Raw genomic sequence first — 19311 nt, 5'->3', positions numbered from 1 at the left:
AATTCCTAAGATATTCACGTATGCCTCCTGTACTCCTTGATTACGCAATGCCTCCATCGCTGCTGGTATCTCTTGAATCAAAGGCATTTTCATGATCCATGAAAGCCACATAAGGTGGCTGACTGTAGTCCGCAGATTTCTCAATTACCTGATTGATGACATGGATGTGATCCATTGTAGAATATCCCTTCGTGAAGCCAGCCGGTTCTCTGACGGATAGAAGTCAATATTTGCTCTGATTCTATTGGAAATTATCTTGGTGAATATTTTACACAATACTAAAAGCGAGCTGATGGGGATATAACTCTTCAATTCTTTAGCGCCTCCCCTTACCGTCATCATCACGCAAATCTGCTAGATGATACTCTCCTGTTTTGTGCCTACCTAATGGTCAGGAAATTATGCATAAAAGCGCTAAAAAGTTTACTTTAATAAAGGAATTGTGCTCTTAATCACGCTTATGTGATGCAACCACGATACTCGGGTATCGTCAATATTTTGTCAATAAAATGTTTTGTCAACTTTTGTCAATGACATCTTGAAAGAGGCGACGCACCTTCCGTTTCGCCTGAACGACGAGTAAAAAGAACTTTCCGCCCAAAGTGTGCGCTGTTGTTGACTGGCTCCACATTGCGATGTGCGTGAAAGGCGAACATGTTTACCTACAAGAAATTTCTGTGCACGCTCGATGTGGTCGAAATATAACCGAGACTCCGATGTTTCTTTCGGATGCACCAGCAGTCCTGTCGAGGAATAGACTAGTCGACATGTTGGCTGCTCTCCGTTTCGGTGGCTTTGCGTGGCCCACCAATGATTTTCAGCAGAGATGTTTCGTGGCAATACCTCCTAATTCAGTGCCTGAGAAGAACTGAATGAACAGACACCTAATCGATCATGACGCTTGCGGGTGTAAAACCTTAAAAGGAAACTTGTAACAATAAATTAGCGAGAAATTATTATGCACTGCTATTACGGTCTACGCATGTTTACAAACTATTCTTTAATATGCACACTATCGAACCTGAATGTGTGTTGGCGATTCGTTGATGGTTTGAAGGAGAGATCACTGAAAGATAGACGAATGGCTGTAACGCATTTACCCTATCTTTGATACTGAGAGCTGCGTTAATTAATAAAGGAAGCGCTCTTGTTGGACGGGCACCAACAAATGTTTGGCGCGCCCCTGTGCATTGCTTCTCCGGACAGCGAGCGCCCCCGGCAAAATGCCGAGGAAGCACATTTGGACCCCAAGGGCATGCAAGAAACACCAGGCGCTGCTGTCCAACCTGCGGATCATGGTTGTCGTCGGCGAGTCGGTGCAGTTCATGCAGCCGGTTGGTGACGCGGTGCTCGAGGGCGAGGGCCGCCTGCAGGGCATCCAGGACGCTCATCCAGGTGGCCGTGGACGGCATCTGCGAGGCGCGTGACTCAGAAGAGGTGGCGGGGGGCGCGGCCGCATATACTCACGTCCACGTTCACAGCGGACACCGTGCCTCCGCGCAGGTTGACGTAGTCGACGAGCTTCTGCGCGTGCTCACGCTCCTCGGTGGACTGGTCGCGAAAGAAGCGTGCGAACCCGCTACGGGCCACCTTGTTGTTGGCCAGGTGTGCGGCCTGCGTTGGGAACCACATGGTGACTTACACTGCTTGTTATCAATTGATACAAGAGCAGTGGCCTCACTACAAAAGCTCTTGTGGCAAATGATAGCGTACTACAAGCAGTTCTTTCAGCAGTCATAAGCAATATTTTCAGCAGTGCTTTTACTGAATAATAGGATGAACGCAAACCTTCCGTCAAAATAGAACACACTTCGTATGCAAAGCACGAGCATGGACGGCACACTCGTCATCGGAGCGTGCGCAAACCGGGATAGACTGAAAATAATGGCGACATACGTTTAGTGAATTATATTACCACTGTTTCACACAACTTGACCTTCCTCTACCAAGTGTTACACCAAACTACAGTATTGGTCAGATGATTCACTTAGGCATTCACAACTGTCGGGCGATTCGCATGGCTTCGACAGTCGTTAGCATCGTCAGCAAATAAGGTTACAACTTAACACCAGGAGCATGCTTCTTTGCGCTATTTGGTCGAGACGGAGTGGCAAAAAACGGTCCTCCGAGTGAACCACGTATGAATGTGCACAAAAAAGAAAGCACTCACAAGGCGAAGCAACAATGCACTGTAAAGCTTCGTGCATCGTAAAATGTACTTAATTCCCCCCCCCCCCCCACCCCCCACCCCCCTTAGTGCGCTTGTGATAAAGATCCTGCGGCACAAATTGTATCAAGGAAGAACCATCAGCAACACGTCGTAGTGCTATGCTGTCGTTGAGTGCAAGAACCAATGAAAAAAAAGAGCATGCACGACAGGCAACTCTCCTGTGTGGTACACTAGCTTTTCATACAAAAAACTGAAAAAAAAACAGCATGAAGCCAACCCCGGAGAATAATGTGGAACAAGACGCCGCAATTCGTGCATTTCAGCATCGTGCAGGGGAACAGTGCGCAATCTGAAAATGACGTAAGAGGCACCACGAAGACACAGAGAGCGCTGTACTTTGAGCAAAGCCATATTTCGTTGTGGATCTATTTGTCTTCGCGAGATTCTGCGCTGCTCTCCTCTATGATGCCCAACCAACAAGCCTAATTTGAAACGCTGCTCAAATGTGCCTCAGCATTCTTATCAAAACCAGCATGAAGCCAACCCCCGGAGAATAATGTGGAACAAGACGCCGCAATTCGTGCATTTCAGCATCGTGCAGGGGAACAGTGCGCAATCTGAAAATGACGAAAAGAGGCACCACGAAGACACAGAGAGCGCTGTACTTTGAGCAAAGCCATATTTCGTTGTGGATCTATTTGTCTTCGCGAGATTCTGCGCTGCTCTCCTCTATGATGCCCAACCAACAAGCCTAATTTGAAACGCTGCTCAAATGTGCCTCAGCATTCTTATCAAAACCAGCATGAAGCCAACCCCCGGAGAATAATGTGGAACAGGACGCCGCAATTCGTGCATTTCAGCATCGTGCAGGGGAACAGTGCGCAATCTGAAAATGACGAAAAGAGGCACCACGAAAACACAGAGAGTGCTGTACTTTGAGCAAAGCCATATTTCGTTGTGGATCTATTTGTCTTCGCGAGATTCTGCGCTGCTCTCCTCTATGATGCCCAACCAAGAAGTCTAATTTGAAACGCTGCTCAAATGTGCCTCAGCATTCCTATCAAAACCAGCATGAAGCCAACCCCCGGAGAATAATGTGGAACAAGACGCCGCAATTCGTGCATTTGAGCATCGTGCAGGGGAACAGTGCGCAATCTGAAAATGACGAAAAGAGGCACCACGAAAACACAGAGAGCGCTGTACTTTGAGCAAAGCCATATTTCGTTGTGGATCTATTTGTCTTCGCGAGATTCTGCGCTGCTCTCCTCTATGATGCCCAACCAACAAGCCTAATTTGAAACGCTGCTCAAATGTGCCTCAGCAATCTTATCAAAACCAGCATGAAGCCAACCCCCGGAGAATAATGTGGAACAAGACGCCGCAATTCGTGCATTTCAGCATCGTGCAGGGGAACAGTGCGCAATCTGAAAATGACGAAAAGAGGCACCACGAAAACACAGAGAGCGCTGTACTTTGAGCAAAACCATATTTCGTTGTGGATCTATTTGTCTTCGCGAGATTCTGCGCTGCTCTCCTCTATGATGCCCAACCAACAAGTCTAATTTGAAACGCTGCTCAAATGTGCCTCAGCATTCTTATCAAAACCAGCATGAAGCCAACCCCCGGAGAATAATGTGGAACAACGCCGCAATTCGTGCATTTCAGCATCGTGCAGGGGAACAGTGCGCAATCTGAAAATGACGAAAAGAGGCACCACGAAAACACAGAGAGCGCTGTACTTTGAGCAAAGCCATAATTCGTTGTGCATCTATTCGTCTTCGTGAGATTCTGCGCTGCTCTCCTCTATGATGCCCAACCAACAAGCCTAATTTGAAACGCTGCTCAAATGTGCCTCAGCATTCTTATCAAAACCAGCATGAAGCCAACCCCCGGAGAATAATATAGAACAAGATGCCGCAATTAGTGCATTTCAGCATCGTGCAGGGGAACAGTGCGCAATCTGAAAATGACGAAAAGAGGCACCATGAAAACACAGAGAGCGCTGTACTTTGAGCAAAGCCATATTTCGTTGTGGATCTATTTGTCTTCGCGAGATTCTGCGCTGCTCTCCTCTATGATGCCCAACCAACAAGCCTAATTTGAAACGCTGCTCAAATGTGCCTCAGCATTCTTATCAAAACCAGCATGAAGCCAACCCCCGGAGAATAATGTGGAACAAGACGCCGCAATTCGTGCATTTCAGCATCGTGCAGGGGAACAGTGCGCAATCTGAAAATGACGAAAAGAGGCACCACGAAAACACAGAGAGCGCTGTACTTTGAGCAAAGCCATATTTCGTTGTGGATCTATTTGTCTTCGCGAGATTCTGCGCTGCTCTCCTCTATGATGCCCAACCAACAAGCCTAATTTGAAACGCTGCTCAATGTGCCTCAGCATTCTTATCAAAACCAGCATGAAGCCAACCCCCGGAGAATAATGTGGAACAAGACGCCGGAATTCATGCATTTCAGCATCGTGCAGGGGAACAGTGCGCAATCTGAAAATGACGAAAAGAGGCACCACGAAAACACAGAGAGCGCTGTACTTTGAGCAAAGCCATATTTCGTTGTGGATCTATTTGTCTTCGCGAGATTCTGCGCTGCTCTCCTCTATGATGCCCAACCAACAAGCCTAATTTGAAACGCTGCTCAAATGTGCCTCAGCATTCTTATCAAAACCAGCATGAAGCCAACCCCCGGAGAATAATGTGGAACAAGACGCCGGAATTCATGCATTTCAGCATCGTGCAGGGGAACAGTGCGCAATCTGAAAATGACGAAAAGAGGCACCATGAAAACACAGAGAGCGCTGTACTTTGAGCAAAGCCATATTTCGTTGTGGATCTATTTGTCTTCGCGAGATTCTGCGCTGCTCTCCTCTATGATGCCCAACCAACAAGCCTAATTTGAAACGCTGCTCAAATGTGCCTCAGCATTCTTATCAAAACCAGCATGAAGCCAACCCCGGAGAATAATGTGGAACAAGACGCCGGAATTCATGCATTTCAGCATCGTGCAGGGGAACAGTGCGCAATCTGAAAATGACGAAAAGAGGCACCATGAAAACACAGAGAGCGCTGTACTTTGAGCAAAGCCATATTTCGTTGTGGATCTATTTGTCTTCGCGAGATTCTGCGCTGCTCTCCTCTATGATGCCCAACCAACAAGCCTAATTTGAAACGCTGCTCAAATGTGCCTCAGCATTCTTATCAAAACCAGCATGAAGCCAACCCCCGGAGAATAATGTGGAACAAGACGCCGCAATTAGTGCATTTCAGCATCGTGCAGGGGAACAGTGCGCAATCTGAAAATGACGAAAAGAGGCACCATGAAAACACAGAGAGCGCTGTACTTTGAGCAAAGCCATATTTCGTTGTGGATCTATTTGTCTTCGCGAGATTCTGCGCTGCTCTCCTCTATGATGCCCAACCAACAAGCCTAATTTGAAACGCTGCTCAAATGTGCCTCAGCATTCTTATCAAAACCAGCATGAAGCCAACCCCCGGAGAATAATGTGGAACAAGACGCCGGAATTCATGCATTTCAGCATCGTGCAGGGGAACAGTGCGCAATCTGAAAATGACGAAAAGAGGCACCACGAAAACACAGAGAGCGCTGTACTTTGAGCAAAGCCATATTTCGTTGTGGATCTATTTGTCTTCGCGAGATTCTGCGCTGCTCTCCTCTATGATGCCCAACCAACAAGCCTAATTTGAAACGCTGCTCAAATGTGCCTCAGCATTCTTATCAAAACCAGCATGAAGCCAACCCCCGGAGAATAATGTGGAACAAGACGCCGCAATTCGTGCATTTCAGCATCGTGCAGGGGAACAGTGCGCAATCTGAAAATGACGAAAAGAGGCACCATGAAAACACAGAGAGCGCTGTACTTTGAGCAAAGCCATATTTCGTTGTGGATCTATTTGTCTTCGCGAGATTCTGCGCTGCTCTCCTCTATGATGCCCAACCAACAAGCCTAATTTGAAACGCTGCTCAAATGTGCCTCAGCATTCTTATCAAAACCAGCATGAAGCCAACCCCCGGAGAATAATGTGGAACAAGACGCCGGAATTCATGCATTTCAGCATCGTGCAGGGGAACAGTGCGCAATCTGAAAATGACGAAAAGAGGCACCATGAAAACACAGAGAGCGCTGTACTTTGAGCAAAGCCATATTTCGTTGTGGATCTATTTGTCTTCGCGAGATTCTGCGCTGCTCTCCTCTACGATGCCCAACCAACAAGCCTAATTTGAAACGCTGCTCCAATGTGCCTCAGCATTCTTATCAAAACCAGCATGAAGCCAACCCCCGGAGAATAATGTGGAACAAGACGCCGCAATTCGTGCATTTCAGCATCGTGCAGGGGAACAGTGCGCAATCTGACAATGACGAAAACAGGCACCACGAAGACACAGAGAGCGCTGTACTTTGAGCAAAGCCATATTTCGTTGTGCATCTATTCGTCTTCGTGAGATTCTGCGCTGCTCTCCTCTACGATGCCCAACCAACAAGCCTAATTTGAAACGCTGCTCCAATGTGCCTCAGCATTCTTATCAAAACCAGCATGAAGCCAACCCCCGGAGAATAATGTGGAACAAGACGCCGCAATTCATGCATTTCAGCATCGTGCAGGGGAACAGTGCGCAATATGAAAATGACGAAAAGAGGCACCACGAAGACACAGAGAGCGCTGTACTTTGAGCAAAGCCATATTTCGTTGTGCATCTATTCGTCTTCGTGAGATTCTGCGCTGCTCTCCTCTACGATGCCCAACCAACAAGCCTAATTTGAAACGCTGCTCCAATGTGCCTCAGCATTCTTATCAAAACCAGCATGAAGCCAACCCCCGGAGAATAATGTGGAACAAGACGCCGCAATTCGTGCATTTCAGCATCGTGCAGGGGAACAGTGCGCAATCTGACAATGACGAAAACAGGCACCACGAAGACACAGAGAGCGCTGTACTTTGAGCAAAGCCATATTTCGTTGTGCATCTATTCGTCTTCGTGAGATTCTGCGCTGCTCTCCTCTATGATGCCCAACCAACAAGCCTAATTTGAAACGCTGCTCCAATGTGCCTCAGCATTCTTATCAAAACCAGCATGAAGCCAACCCCCGGAGAATAATGTGGAACAAGACGCCGCAATTCGTGCATTTCAGCATCGTGCAGGGGAACAGTGCGCAATCTGACAATGACGAAAACAGGCACCACGAAGACACAGAGAGCGCTGTACTTTGAGCAAAGCCATAATTCGTTGTGCATCTTTTCGTCTTCGCGAGATTCTGCGCTGCTCTCCTCTATGATGCCCAACCAACAAGCCTAATTTGAAACGCTGCTCCAATGTGCCTCAGCATTCTTATCAAAACCAGCATGAAGCCAACCCCCGGAGAATAATGTGGAACAAGACGCCGCAATTCGTGCATTTCAGCATCGTGCAGGGGAACGGTGCGCAATCTGACAATGACGAAAAGAGGCACCACGAAGACACAGAGAGCGCTGTACTTTGAGCAAAGCCATATTTCGTTGTGGATCTATTTGTCTTCGCGAGATTCTGCGCTGCTCTCCTCTATGATGCCCAACCAACAAGCCTAATTTGAAACGCTGCTCCAATGTGCCTCAGCATTCTTATCAAAACCAGCATGAAGCCAACCCCCGGAGAATAATGTGGAACAAGACGCCGCAATTCGTGCATTTCAGCATCGTGCAGGGGAACAGTGCGCAATCTGACAATGACGAAAAGAGGCACCACGAAGACACAGAGAGCGCTGTACTTTGAGCAAAGCCATAATTCGTTGTGCATCTTTTCGTCTTCGCGAGATTCTGCGCTGCTCTCCTCTTGATGCCCAACCAACAAGCCTAATTTGAAACGCTGCTCCAATGTGCCTCAGCATTCTTATCAAAACCAGCATGAAGCCAACCCCCGGAGAATAATGTGGAACAAGACGCCGCAATTCGTGCATTTCAGCATCGTGCAGGGGAACAGTGCGCAATCTGAAAATGACGAAAGAGGCACCACGAAGACACAGAGAGCGCTGTACTTTGAGCAAAGCCATATTTCGTTGTGGATCTATTTGTCTTCGCGAGATTCTGCGCTGCTCTCCTCTATGATGCCCAACGAACAAGCCTAATTTGAAACGCTGCTCCAATGTGCCTCAGCATTCTTATCAAAACCAGCATGAAGCCAACCCCCGGAGAATAATGTGGAACAAGACGCCGGAATTCATGCATTTCAGCATCGTGCAGGGGAACAGTGCGCAATATGAAAATGACGAAAAGAGGCACCACGAAGACACAGAGAGCGCTGTACTTTGAGCAAAGCCATATTTCGTTGTGGATCTATTTGTCTTCGCGAGATTCTGCGCTGCTCTCCTCTATGATGCCCAACCAACAAGCCTAATTTGAAACGCTGCTCCAATGTGCCTCAGCATTCTTATCAAAACCAGCATGAAGCCAACCCCCGGAGAATAATGTGGAACAAGACGCCGCAATTCGTGCATTTCAGCATCGTGCAGGGGAACAGTGCGCAATCTGACAATGACGAAAACAGGCACCACGAAGACACAGAGAGCGCTGTACTTTGAGCAAAGCCATAATTCGTTGTGCATCTTTTCGTCTTCCTGAGATTCTCCGCTGCTCTCCTCTACGATGCGCAACCAACAAGCCTAATTTGAAACGCTGCTCAAATGTGCCTCAGCATTCTTATCAGTAAGAAAGCTAACTCGAAATGAAAACGAAGACAAGTGATCACTGAATAATAGTTTATTGGTTCTGGAAAACACCTATGTAAACGCATCCGAACGGTAATAAACATACGCAGAGATTAGTTTCTTGATGAAACACTAATTCACTGTAGTTTGCTCGTCATATTCACTTTTATGCAGGTTCACAGCTGTTTTGCTGATACATTGAAAACCACTTTTTAAATGCGACATAGCTTTAGCCGTTCGCGGAATCAATGCATTTTTTAGTATTTAAATATTGTACAAAATTCCGTGGCATGAAGCACTCGGCACAATGCTGCGGGAAGGGGACGAGTCTTATCAAGTGTTGGCGCTGTTACGGGCCGGGATTTGGGGGTAACCTTCAACAGCGTCTGCTTGTAGCTCGAACCAGGTTGACCATCGGAGAGGGTCCGGCAGGGAAGACGAGGCGACGTAAAACAGGTAACAGAAGTTTAATACATGGTTACGGGTGAGCGGTGTGCTCCAAAGAAAACATACAAGTTCAGCGTGCATGCACCTACACACCAGGGGAAAGCAAAAGTGTCATCCACGTGGCTGCTGGCGCGCTCTCTTATACCCTCCACCATCCATGCACTATCCCCATCCCGTCGCCCCCACGGCAGGACATGGGGCAAACCAGACGAAGTAGTTACTTGTTTAGCACAAAACAACGGACACGTGAAAGACGACAGGACAAGGCGCTATACTCTCAACTGACATCATTTTATTGTATCCCTCCTTTATATAGAGCAGAAACAAGAACATGCGCAGTGAGCACCATGCGCGCCAACCACCACAACATCTGATCGCCAGAGTGCACTCATGACACATAATCCAAAAAACCATATTCAGCGCTGTCAAGCTTAAGGAAGGCACACTAATGCACTGCGAACCCAGTGATTGTATGAAAAAAGCTTCTGATAATTCTCGGGCGGTGGTATCACGGCTCATTGATACAATGACATCGGCTCGTGTTACATGGATGGAAAAGGTTTACCCACAGAACAAAACCTAAAAAAGGTGAATGTAACGCATTCGCTATTAAAGCGAAGATTCCCGGCCTCCGCCTAGAAGTCAACAGCAAGGGTGCGCGATCGCCTCCTGCACATTGCCTGTATCCGTGAGAAAACCAAATAATATTCGTCACCCACTCACGCCTGCATGGCAGCTCAGTTCAAAGCAAATTCAAGAACTGAAAAAGATTACCAGGTGTCCTTAGCTTTCGCCTAAGAGACGCGAATGCGAGTCTTGTAAAATCTCCTGTAATTCACCTCAATTCACACTAATCCACCTTCACGAACCTTATTCGACCTTAATCCGCTGTAATCCTCCTTATTACACCTTAATAGACCTTAATCCACCTCAATGCACTCTAATCCTCCTTAATACACCTTAATCGACCTTAATCCACTCTAGCCTCCTTAATACACCTTAATAGACCTTAATCCACCTCAATGCACCCTAACCCTCCTTAATACACCTTAATAGACATTAATCCACCTTATTCGACCTTAATTCACACTAATCCTACTTAATACACTTTAATTGACCTTAATCCATATTAATCCTCCTTCATGCACGTTAATCGACGTTAATCCACCCTAATCCTGCTTATTACATCTTGATAAACCCTAAACCATCCTAATCCAACTTAGTCCTCCTTAATCGACCTCAAACCACCTTAATACAATCATTAATCATTCATGAATTTACTTTGATAATCATTAATAATCTATTATACACGGCTGGTCATGATTTGGCTCGCTTCTGGCCTTCATTAGGTCCCGTTACTTTCTGTACCTCAAACGCTCACCTTGAAACACATCCAACTAAGGGTTTCGCCTTAAGGCGGTGGTCCCACTCCGGCGGCACGAGCCCCCCGTTTTCAGTACTTTTGGTGCAACCGTGGCGGCTCTTTACTTAGGATATAAATTTGTGGTATATACCATAAAAAGCTTAATTCTTGTAGATTCCAACTATATATATATAAGAAAATTGATTAATGTGATTTAGAAATAAATGCTCAAGAACAAGCATGAGATACATGGTTTTTGCAAACTGTGTCTCAGTTGTGACCATATTTAGAAGAAACTACCGCACTTACTGCATTGCGGCTTGCTCTGTAGCTTTAGGACATATTTATCTAGTTCCTAGACGTAGCAAATTAATTTTAAATTTTTACTTTTTGGATAATTTGCTTTTGAAAATTGCCAAACATTGCAATCTTCTGTTGTAAACAGCCCGGCAACTACATGCTCAAGGAAGCTAAATTTTGGATAAAGTAGAGTTCAAGGAATTTCCATTTAGGACACAAAATTTCATTCATGTAACTTTATTCGTTTTCCTAATAATGCGGCCGAAAATAAGCAATATTTAGAATTCTGGTTTTATTTTTGCCCATTTTTGCGGGAAGGTAATAAAGCTGCGAAGCTGCGCTTTAAAACTAATAAAGTTACATGAATGAAATTTTGTGTCCTAAATGGAAATTCCTTGAACTCTACTTTATCCAAAATTTAGCTTCCTTGAGCATGTAGTTGCCGGGCTGTTTACAACAGAAGATTGAAATATTTGGCAATTTTCAAAAGCAAATTATCCAAAAAGTAAAAATTAAAAATTAATTTGCTACGTCTAGGAACTAGATAAATATGTCCTAAAGCTACAGAGCAAGCCGCAATGCAGTAAGTGCGGTAGTTTCTTCTAAATATGGTCACAACTGAGACACAGTTTGCAAAAACCATGTATCTCATGCTTGTTCTTGAGCATTTATTTCTAAATCACATTAATCAATTTTCTTATATATAGTTGGAATCTACAAGAATTAAGCTTTTTATGGTTTATACGACAGCTTCATATCTTAAGTAGAAGAGCCGCCACGGTTGCTCCAAAAGTACTGAAAACGGGGGGCTCGTGCCGCCGGAGTGGGACCGCCACCTTAAAATGCGGACTAGCTGGCGCTCATCACCTGCAATACCACGGGTATACTTCCCACAATTTTTGTAGCGTTAGCTACACTGGCCTAGCCAAGCCCGTTTCGCGCGGCACATCAAGAGCCGTGCTGCGCATGCGCAGGATCAGTGATGTCACACGGCTTGCGCACCGGAGCCACCGGAGCCGGCACCTCTCGCGCACTCCGCCGCCGCCGCGCGCGACTCACCGCCGCCGGTCTGCGCATTCCAGAGGAGTGACGTCGTAGCCGTGGTAGACGCACTGGCGCCGGCGCGCGCTCGCTGTGCAGTCGCCGTCTGACACTGCGCTGGAGCCGCTGCGCTTCTGACTGGCGTTTGCCAGTGTGGTATAGCCATGGAGAAGGAGAGCGCAAATGCTGCTCAACAGCGCAGAAGAACGGAGAAGCTTGACTCATCGGATCCCGAAGTAGTTGACTGGCAATTAGCGGTTTAGCGTAGGAGGAATGAACAGAAGGCTAAACGTGCTGCGGAGACACTGGAGCAAAGGGACGAACGTCTAGCAAAGCGGCGTCGCGAGGAGGCTGAGCGATGTGCCCGACCACCCCTGCAGCAACAACAAACATAATACGTATACCGCGTGTGTGTCATTGGAGCAGCAGTAAGCATGACAATCAAGCTAATCCTTGACAATCTAGACAACCAGGAAAGCTAAGAATAATCAGCTGAACCTTTGCTAACGCTACGTATATCCTGGCATAGCCGAGCTAAGCCACTGCAACTTTTTTCCAGGCCCTGCATTCATTGTATTTAAGTGACTGACACACATCGAAGCTATAAATAGCTCCTCTACAAGCTACTATTCTGATTTTCAGTAAAACCGGCAATGGATCCTAACAATCACGCAAAGTGCTGTCGAGATGCTGTATCTTTGGGTATATTTGTACAATGGAAAGCAGAATCTATAATGCTGCATTTCCAATTGAATAACAGTTGACGACGTGCGAGGTGATGGAGTCCCAGCAGAATATTCAGCATTTTGAGGAGAACACCATTTTTACGCAACGTACAAATTGCCGCAACAAAAACGCTAATGAGCAGGCCAGAAGCATTGGAAAAATGCATCATTAGGGGATGCTTTGATATCAGCAATAAGAAAGGCGCCTTACCTCGCAAACAATACTGTTTCCTTGTCGGAACAAAGTTCTTTCGGCCAATGATGTGCAGCCACTACTTCTTGCGCAAGCCATCACGCTTTCCTTGCGGTATCGTAAAAACTGCATAACCATCATCAAGCTTCTTGCTGTAGTTATATGCGCAGCAGCACGGCATAGCGCTAGCAGACAGTGCACGAAACAGCAAAGTAATCTAGTAACGGTGGCTGCGCTAGCCGAAACGCCATCTCCGACGCGCGCGCCGTCGGCTGTTATCTACGGAGCATGCGCAGAATGATCCCAAGCCCGCGCGCCGCTTTGAACGGCTGTCTGCGACCGTCGGCGAAGCGGCGTGGGCGCCTTTATTTCTTCTCGCGAAATGCATTGTGGGTTGGCGCAGTCGGCGCGACCAACGCGCGAATGGTTCTGGAGTCGGGAGCCAATTCAGCGCCGGACCCGTCGGGGCGCGTCGGAAGCCGCCGGTTACGTTGGCTGCGCTGGTGCGCTCGACTATTGACCCTTTTCGCGGAGCAGTTTGTTTTAGAGAAACAAGATGGCGCTCACGGCGGCGCGCCATACCTCTCCTCAGCGACCGCGCACGAATACGAAACAATTACCGCTTCTACCTTGCTTCTGTGCGATCAGCTGTCAGAAATGCAACCGAGTTTTCGCTAACACACTGTGCTCCAATCATCGCAGATTGAATCATGTGGATGGAAGACGTGTGCAATAGTTGGCTGCAAAAATAGTGACAGGCATGTTAAGGAATAGAATGAATCTGTGTGGCCAAGTTCGCAGACCGCCGCTGCAACTGTCCGAAGGTGTTACCGGTTTTCGTGATTAGAGTGTACTACAAAATGGTCGAGTGTGCCGAACGGCGCTCTGCCGCTGAGGCGCCGCGTGTGGAAAATTAGTGCGAGGGCGCTGCGAGCGAACTGGATTGGGGCGGAGACGCGCTCCGCGGCATATTCAACGTACTTTCGCTGCGGGCGCCGAGGCCGATTGCGCATAGTACGCTCTTAAAATAGCGCTTTATTTCAACTGTAAATTTATGTTTACACCATTTTGCCAAACATATATATTTGAGGCATAGATTATACAACGCGACGTCTTCAATGTTGCTGTCGTTGTCAAGCGCGTCGTCTACTAGCGAGCGCGCGTTCGCTATACGCGGACGCTGGCGGACGCCCAGTTTTTCTCGCAGAACCTCTGTGCAGTACATTTTTTTAATGCTTTAGTTGCTTCGGTGCGCCCATGACTCTTGACGGCCGGTGTCAAATGTAGTTTTAGCCAGCTGAACTGCTGTTTTTACCACTGCCTTCTAAAAGGAAATGGTATCTCCGCACCATGAAGGCTACGTAAGCAAATTTTATTATTGGTATCGTGTCATTTTACACGCGCTTCTTCTTGGTGGATATTGATCAGGGACAATGATCGAAGAAAACAATATTAGAGTGAAATAAACCAGGTTTATTAACTGCGTGGCGCCAAGAAAGACCAATGTATTTCTAGGTAATTAAATCAAAGGGTACATAGACATGTATATTCACGATATATATATATATATATATATATATATATATATATATATATATATATTTATATGTAAGGGAAAAAATTACAAATATTATAAATGCAATAATTTAAAAAGTGAGAACTCCCGACCGGAATAAGCGCACGTGTTTGCAGTAACAAACACCCTTATTAGTGAATACTGGAAATAAAACTCTCATTCGCAGCAATAATATTCATAGCAGGCAAAACCATCTTTATATATATATATATATATATATATAACTGAACGGCTGCGTTCACCTTAGCCGGTGCACTATCGTAACGACCATAATGAAACAAAGGAACGGCATGTTTTACATACACACGGAGATATGTGCAGATCTGTTGCGTTCGTTGAAGAAGTACGTACCACATGGGGCACCCAGTTTTAATGGGTTGCAAACATGGTGAGACTGTCAAAAAAAGTTTTCATTGTCGGAATCAAGTTAGCAGATTTACAGGCTGCCCCAAACGGGGCGTTTATATTGAATGAGAGCTAGGAACTTGTTCAGCAGGACTTATTAACACCCGTCCGTTAATTCTGTCAGGAACTGCGCCTCTGCGCAACAGCCACGACTCTCCGGCAGCAAACTCATTCGGAATAACACTCCTCACTTGCATGCAGTCCACTCACCTTTGAGATTTCAATAGTGCTGTATGCGTTACATTCAAACGGAAATTACTATTAGGCGTCGTACAGTATATCAATGACACACACACACAACACACACACACACACCACACACACACACACACACACACACACACACACACACACACACACACACACACACACACACACACACACACACACACACACACACACATATATATATATATATATATATATATATATATATATATATATATATATAACTGAACGCAGCCGTTTATAATATACAAGCTGCAGAGTTGAGCGGTCATATATACATTTGGGAACGGCATTACATTTATGCATGAAATATAGGATAAGCGTAACATGTTTTTCTCGGAAATAAGTCTGGAGGATGATATATGTTGATTACACCCCCAGAAATAAGCCGAAGAAGGCAGACACCTGCTTTTTTCTTTTTATTTTTTTAATATAAGCAAATTCTTCGGTTTACGTGGCAAAACCACGATATGATATGAGGCACCCAGTTTAGTTTTTGCCACCTGGGGTTCTTTAACGTGCACCTAAATAGAAAGTACACGAGTCTTTTTTCCATTTTGTTCCCATCGAATTCTTCTTATGGATTAGTAGAATGTTGGCATTCTTCCAGTTGTCTGGTACACTTGAAGTCGTGAGGCATTGCGTATAAAGGGCCGCAAGCTTTTCAAGCATGATGTCTCCTCCTCTTTGGTTAAATCGACTGTTATTCCATCTTCTCCTGCTGCTTTTTCCCGGGTCCTGTCTTGCAAGGCCCTTCTAACTTCATCGGTAGTTATAGAAGGAGCCTCTGTATACCCTGTTCATCACTACTTCGAATGAAAGTAGCTTGGCTTCTCTGGGCACTGTACAGTTCAGTATAGAATTCTTCCGCTGCTGTCATATGTCACTGAAATTGCTTATGATATTACCCTGCTTATCTTTCAGTGCATACGTATAGCCTTATCCTATGCCAAGTTTTCTTCTCACTTATTTAATGCTGCGTCCCATATTTTACGGCTTCCTCAATCTTTCCCACGCTCTAATTTCGAATATCCCTTACTTTCTTCTTGTTGATCAGTTTTGACAGTTCAGCGAATTATATCTGATCTCTCGGGTTTGACACAGACATGTCTTGCCGTTTCTTTACTAGGTCCTTTGTTACGTGGGAGAGCTTACCTACTTTATGTAAGCAGCAATGATTACACGTCGCGTACTGCTTCGCTTGTGATGACCGAAACTGAAAAAAACTGTCAGCCCTTCCACTGAGGTGGAGATGCAAGACCAGCGAAGCTCAGCTATGGTGGGAATTAGTATTTTGACAATTATGACTATTAAGATGTGATGGTGTAATTGGTTATTTGAACTATTAAAGAATGAGAAATATATATGATCCGGTGGTTTTCATTTATTTAGGACCACAGGGCCATGGCCTTATTGTCGCTACGGTACACCACCATAGGGTGTACGGCAAAGGTTGGCACGTTCTTCATAAACAGGTCACTAACGCCACGCGCGTTCGGTGCGAACGCGGGCAAAACGCCGTCGCCGTCGACAGCAGTTATGACCGCACATAACCACTGTCCAAAACGCTGGCGTGTCGCCGTGCAAAGTACAAGTACGCAGTTAAGTGCTCGCAAGTGCGGCAGCAGCCGCGAGCGAAGGTTCATGCGGTCTATCGCTTCAACGGAAACTGAGCGGCGAAAGCACAGTGCATACAAAGGTAGGAGCCGTGTTGCAGATGGCTTTCAAGATACGGTGCGCGCGACCGCCCGTCGCCGCGCAAAGTACAAGTACGCAGTTAATTGCTCGCAGAGCAAAAGCCGCACTCCCGCGCTGCCTTCCCGCTTTCCTTCTTTCGCGTGGGTGATTGAGTCACCAGTTCCCCTTGCGCCCGGTCGCAAGATACGCATCTGGTGCCGCAGCTAAACGTCACCTCCCGTCGCCCCACGGCCTTTCGCGCGAAGGAAGAAGTCGCGTTTGCTCTCCGCCGTGCGTTCGCTCCCCGTGAAGCGCGCGAGGGACGCGCGCTTTCACTCGCACACGGCCACGAGAGTTTTTTTTCTACACGCGGACACGACCATGGGAGACTGAGCCCTTAATAGTATCGCTCTGAAAACTGCTGCGCTTAGCGGCGCAGAAACGCAAGGATGTCGACGGGCGAATCTCGCTTTGGTCCGGCGAGAGGAAGCAGAACGCCTTCGCGCGTTCGCGGCGCACGCTGTGAACTCTGCCACTTACATACCTGAAGCTGAGCGTGTCACAACTCAACTGGCTACCCAAGACACTACGAAGCCGCACCAAAATGCCCTTACCTTCGCCAAAGCGACTCGGCAGCAGGACGCGCCAAGCAAACCGGCAACACGGTCGCCGACCCGCAAATCGCGCGCCTTTCGCTGCAGCGGACCGTTAGTTCAGAAAGCAAACAGCTTCTGTGAAAGCACGTTTCACTTTCGTGTTCTACCGATCCCTATGAAATAATAATGAACCATATTTGTATTTACTGTCTCAAGCTCTTTTATGTTACATTAATGGAGCGGGAACCAGACAACTGAGGCATATTCTAGTATGGACCGAATTAGCGATTTGTATAATAGCAGCTTAGTCTCTTTTGTGGCAGATGGACATTGTAAGCTCCACACATCCTTGTTTTTTTTATTGCTTTTTTAGGACAATAATTAAAACGGACACCGACCACGAAAGTTGAAAAAATATAATAAGACGTTCGGCTCCCGCACGGGAGCCTTGTTCACAATGAAGTTGAAAGCGGAAATGGTATGGTTATGTAGGCTTTAAGATGTAACGTAAGCAATGTGGGTACACGTGGGGAAAGTTGCCGTCGTTGCGATTAAGTGTGTGTTCGGTGGTCTGAATTGTCAGGGATTCAAGCAAAAGCCGAGAAGTTCCAGTCCAGAAGTCCTACAAAAAAGTTGAGACACTCCCTTGTAAACATAAAGACAAGCTACCAAAAGAAAAATTCCCAGGTGTTGTCTACAGCATCCCATGCGCAGACTGCGATCGAAGTTACGTCGGCGAGACAGGCAATTTTCCGCAAAGACTCAAGCAACACATGTATGATGTAGAAAGAAGAACGTAACTACAAATGCTCTGGCCGAACACGCAGAAGCGACTCGTCATGAAATAGACTGGGACAACGTAAGATAATAGAAAAAGAAAAGAACTGGACTTTCGGCTTTTGCTTGAATCCCTGACAATTCAGACCACCGAACACACACTTAATCGCAACGACGGCAACTTTCCCCACGTGTACACACATTGCTTACGTCACATCTTAAAGCCTACATAACCATACCATTTCCGCTTTCAACTTCATTGTGAACAAGGCTCCCGTGCGGGAGCCGAAACGTCTTATTATATTTTTTCAACTTTCGTGGTCGGTGTCCGTTTTAATTATTGTCATGCATATTCCCGACCAGACGGGTTTCCGTCCAACTCTTGACTTCATTGCTTTTTTAGCTACCGTGTGAACATGGTGAGAACACGATAAAGTGCTTGTGAAGACGACACCTGTGTATTTACACATGGATATCCTGTTTAAGGGTGATTTGTTGTGCGAATAATAAAAAAGAAGAGGGTGTAGTCCTGTTTGCAAATGACATTACAACACTTTTACATAATATTAATTTGCCAGGTTTCACACCAAGCGCGAGACATGGCGAAATAATTTTTATGGCGTAGGTTGTCCTCTGGGGTTTCAAGTAAGTCGTAAATGACACAGTCGTCGGCGTAGAGTCAGATTTTAGAGGGCAATTTATTTGCTATGTCGTTTATGTATAGATGAGCAATAACAGAGGACTTTGAACTGAGTCCTGGGGGACACCGGATGAAACTGGTAGTATGGTCGATCTGCGGAATTTAAACTTACAAACTGTGAGCGATTAGAAAGGAAGCTGCCTATCCATACAATTAAGTTATCGTTATTTGGAGCTTCTGTGTACGTTGGGAGACATGGTTTGAGTTAATGTCATTTTATGTTAATATATATGTGTGTATGTATATAAATGTATATATTGTAGCGAAGAAGACTGGCGCCCTGTGTGACTGGCGCGCCCTGTGGACGCACTATCATCATCGGCCCGCCGACGAAGACGGGCTCGCGCTCTCGGTGTCCGACGCTCAACTGAGACGGTCGCGTTTCTGAGTCGTCAATAAACCCCA

The 19311-nt window shown here is 46.3% G+C and overlaps 1 protein-coding gene across 3 annotated transcripts in view; it reads right to left on the bottom strand.

Moving 5' to 3' along the window:
- The window catches only part of LOC119456116 (soma ferritin), a 110891-nt gene that overhangs the window by 23402 nt on the left and 68178 nt on the right, over positions 1–19311 (bottom strand). Inside the window, exons 3-4 of one of the 3 annotated variants that reach the window (XM_049664657.1) lie at positions 1468–1633; positions 1287–1412 (exon numbers count right to left, since the gene is read on the bottom strand). The exons of 1 other annotated variant lie outside the window; for it this stretch is intronic. In XM_049664657.1, the coding sequence (XP_049520614.1) occupies positions 1287–1412; positions 1468–1633 (292 nt within the window). The remainder of the gene's footprint in view (positions 1–1286; positions 1413–1467; positions 1634–19311) is intronic. One more of the 3 variants, XM_049664666.1, reaches the window with a different exon arrangement.

Source organism: Dermacentor silvarum, chromosome 1, assembly GCF_013339745.2.
Source record: "Dermacentor silvarum isolate Dsil-2018 chromosome 1, BIME_Dsil_1.4, whole genome shotgun sequence".
NCBI classification, from domain to species: Eukaryota; Metazoa; Arthropoda; class Arachnida; order Ixodida; family Ixodidae; genus Dermacentor; species Dermacentor silvarum.
Note: the sequence above shows the minus strand (reverse complement) of the source record. Positions and strands in the feature narration are given on the sequence as shown.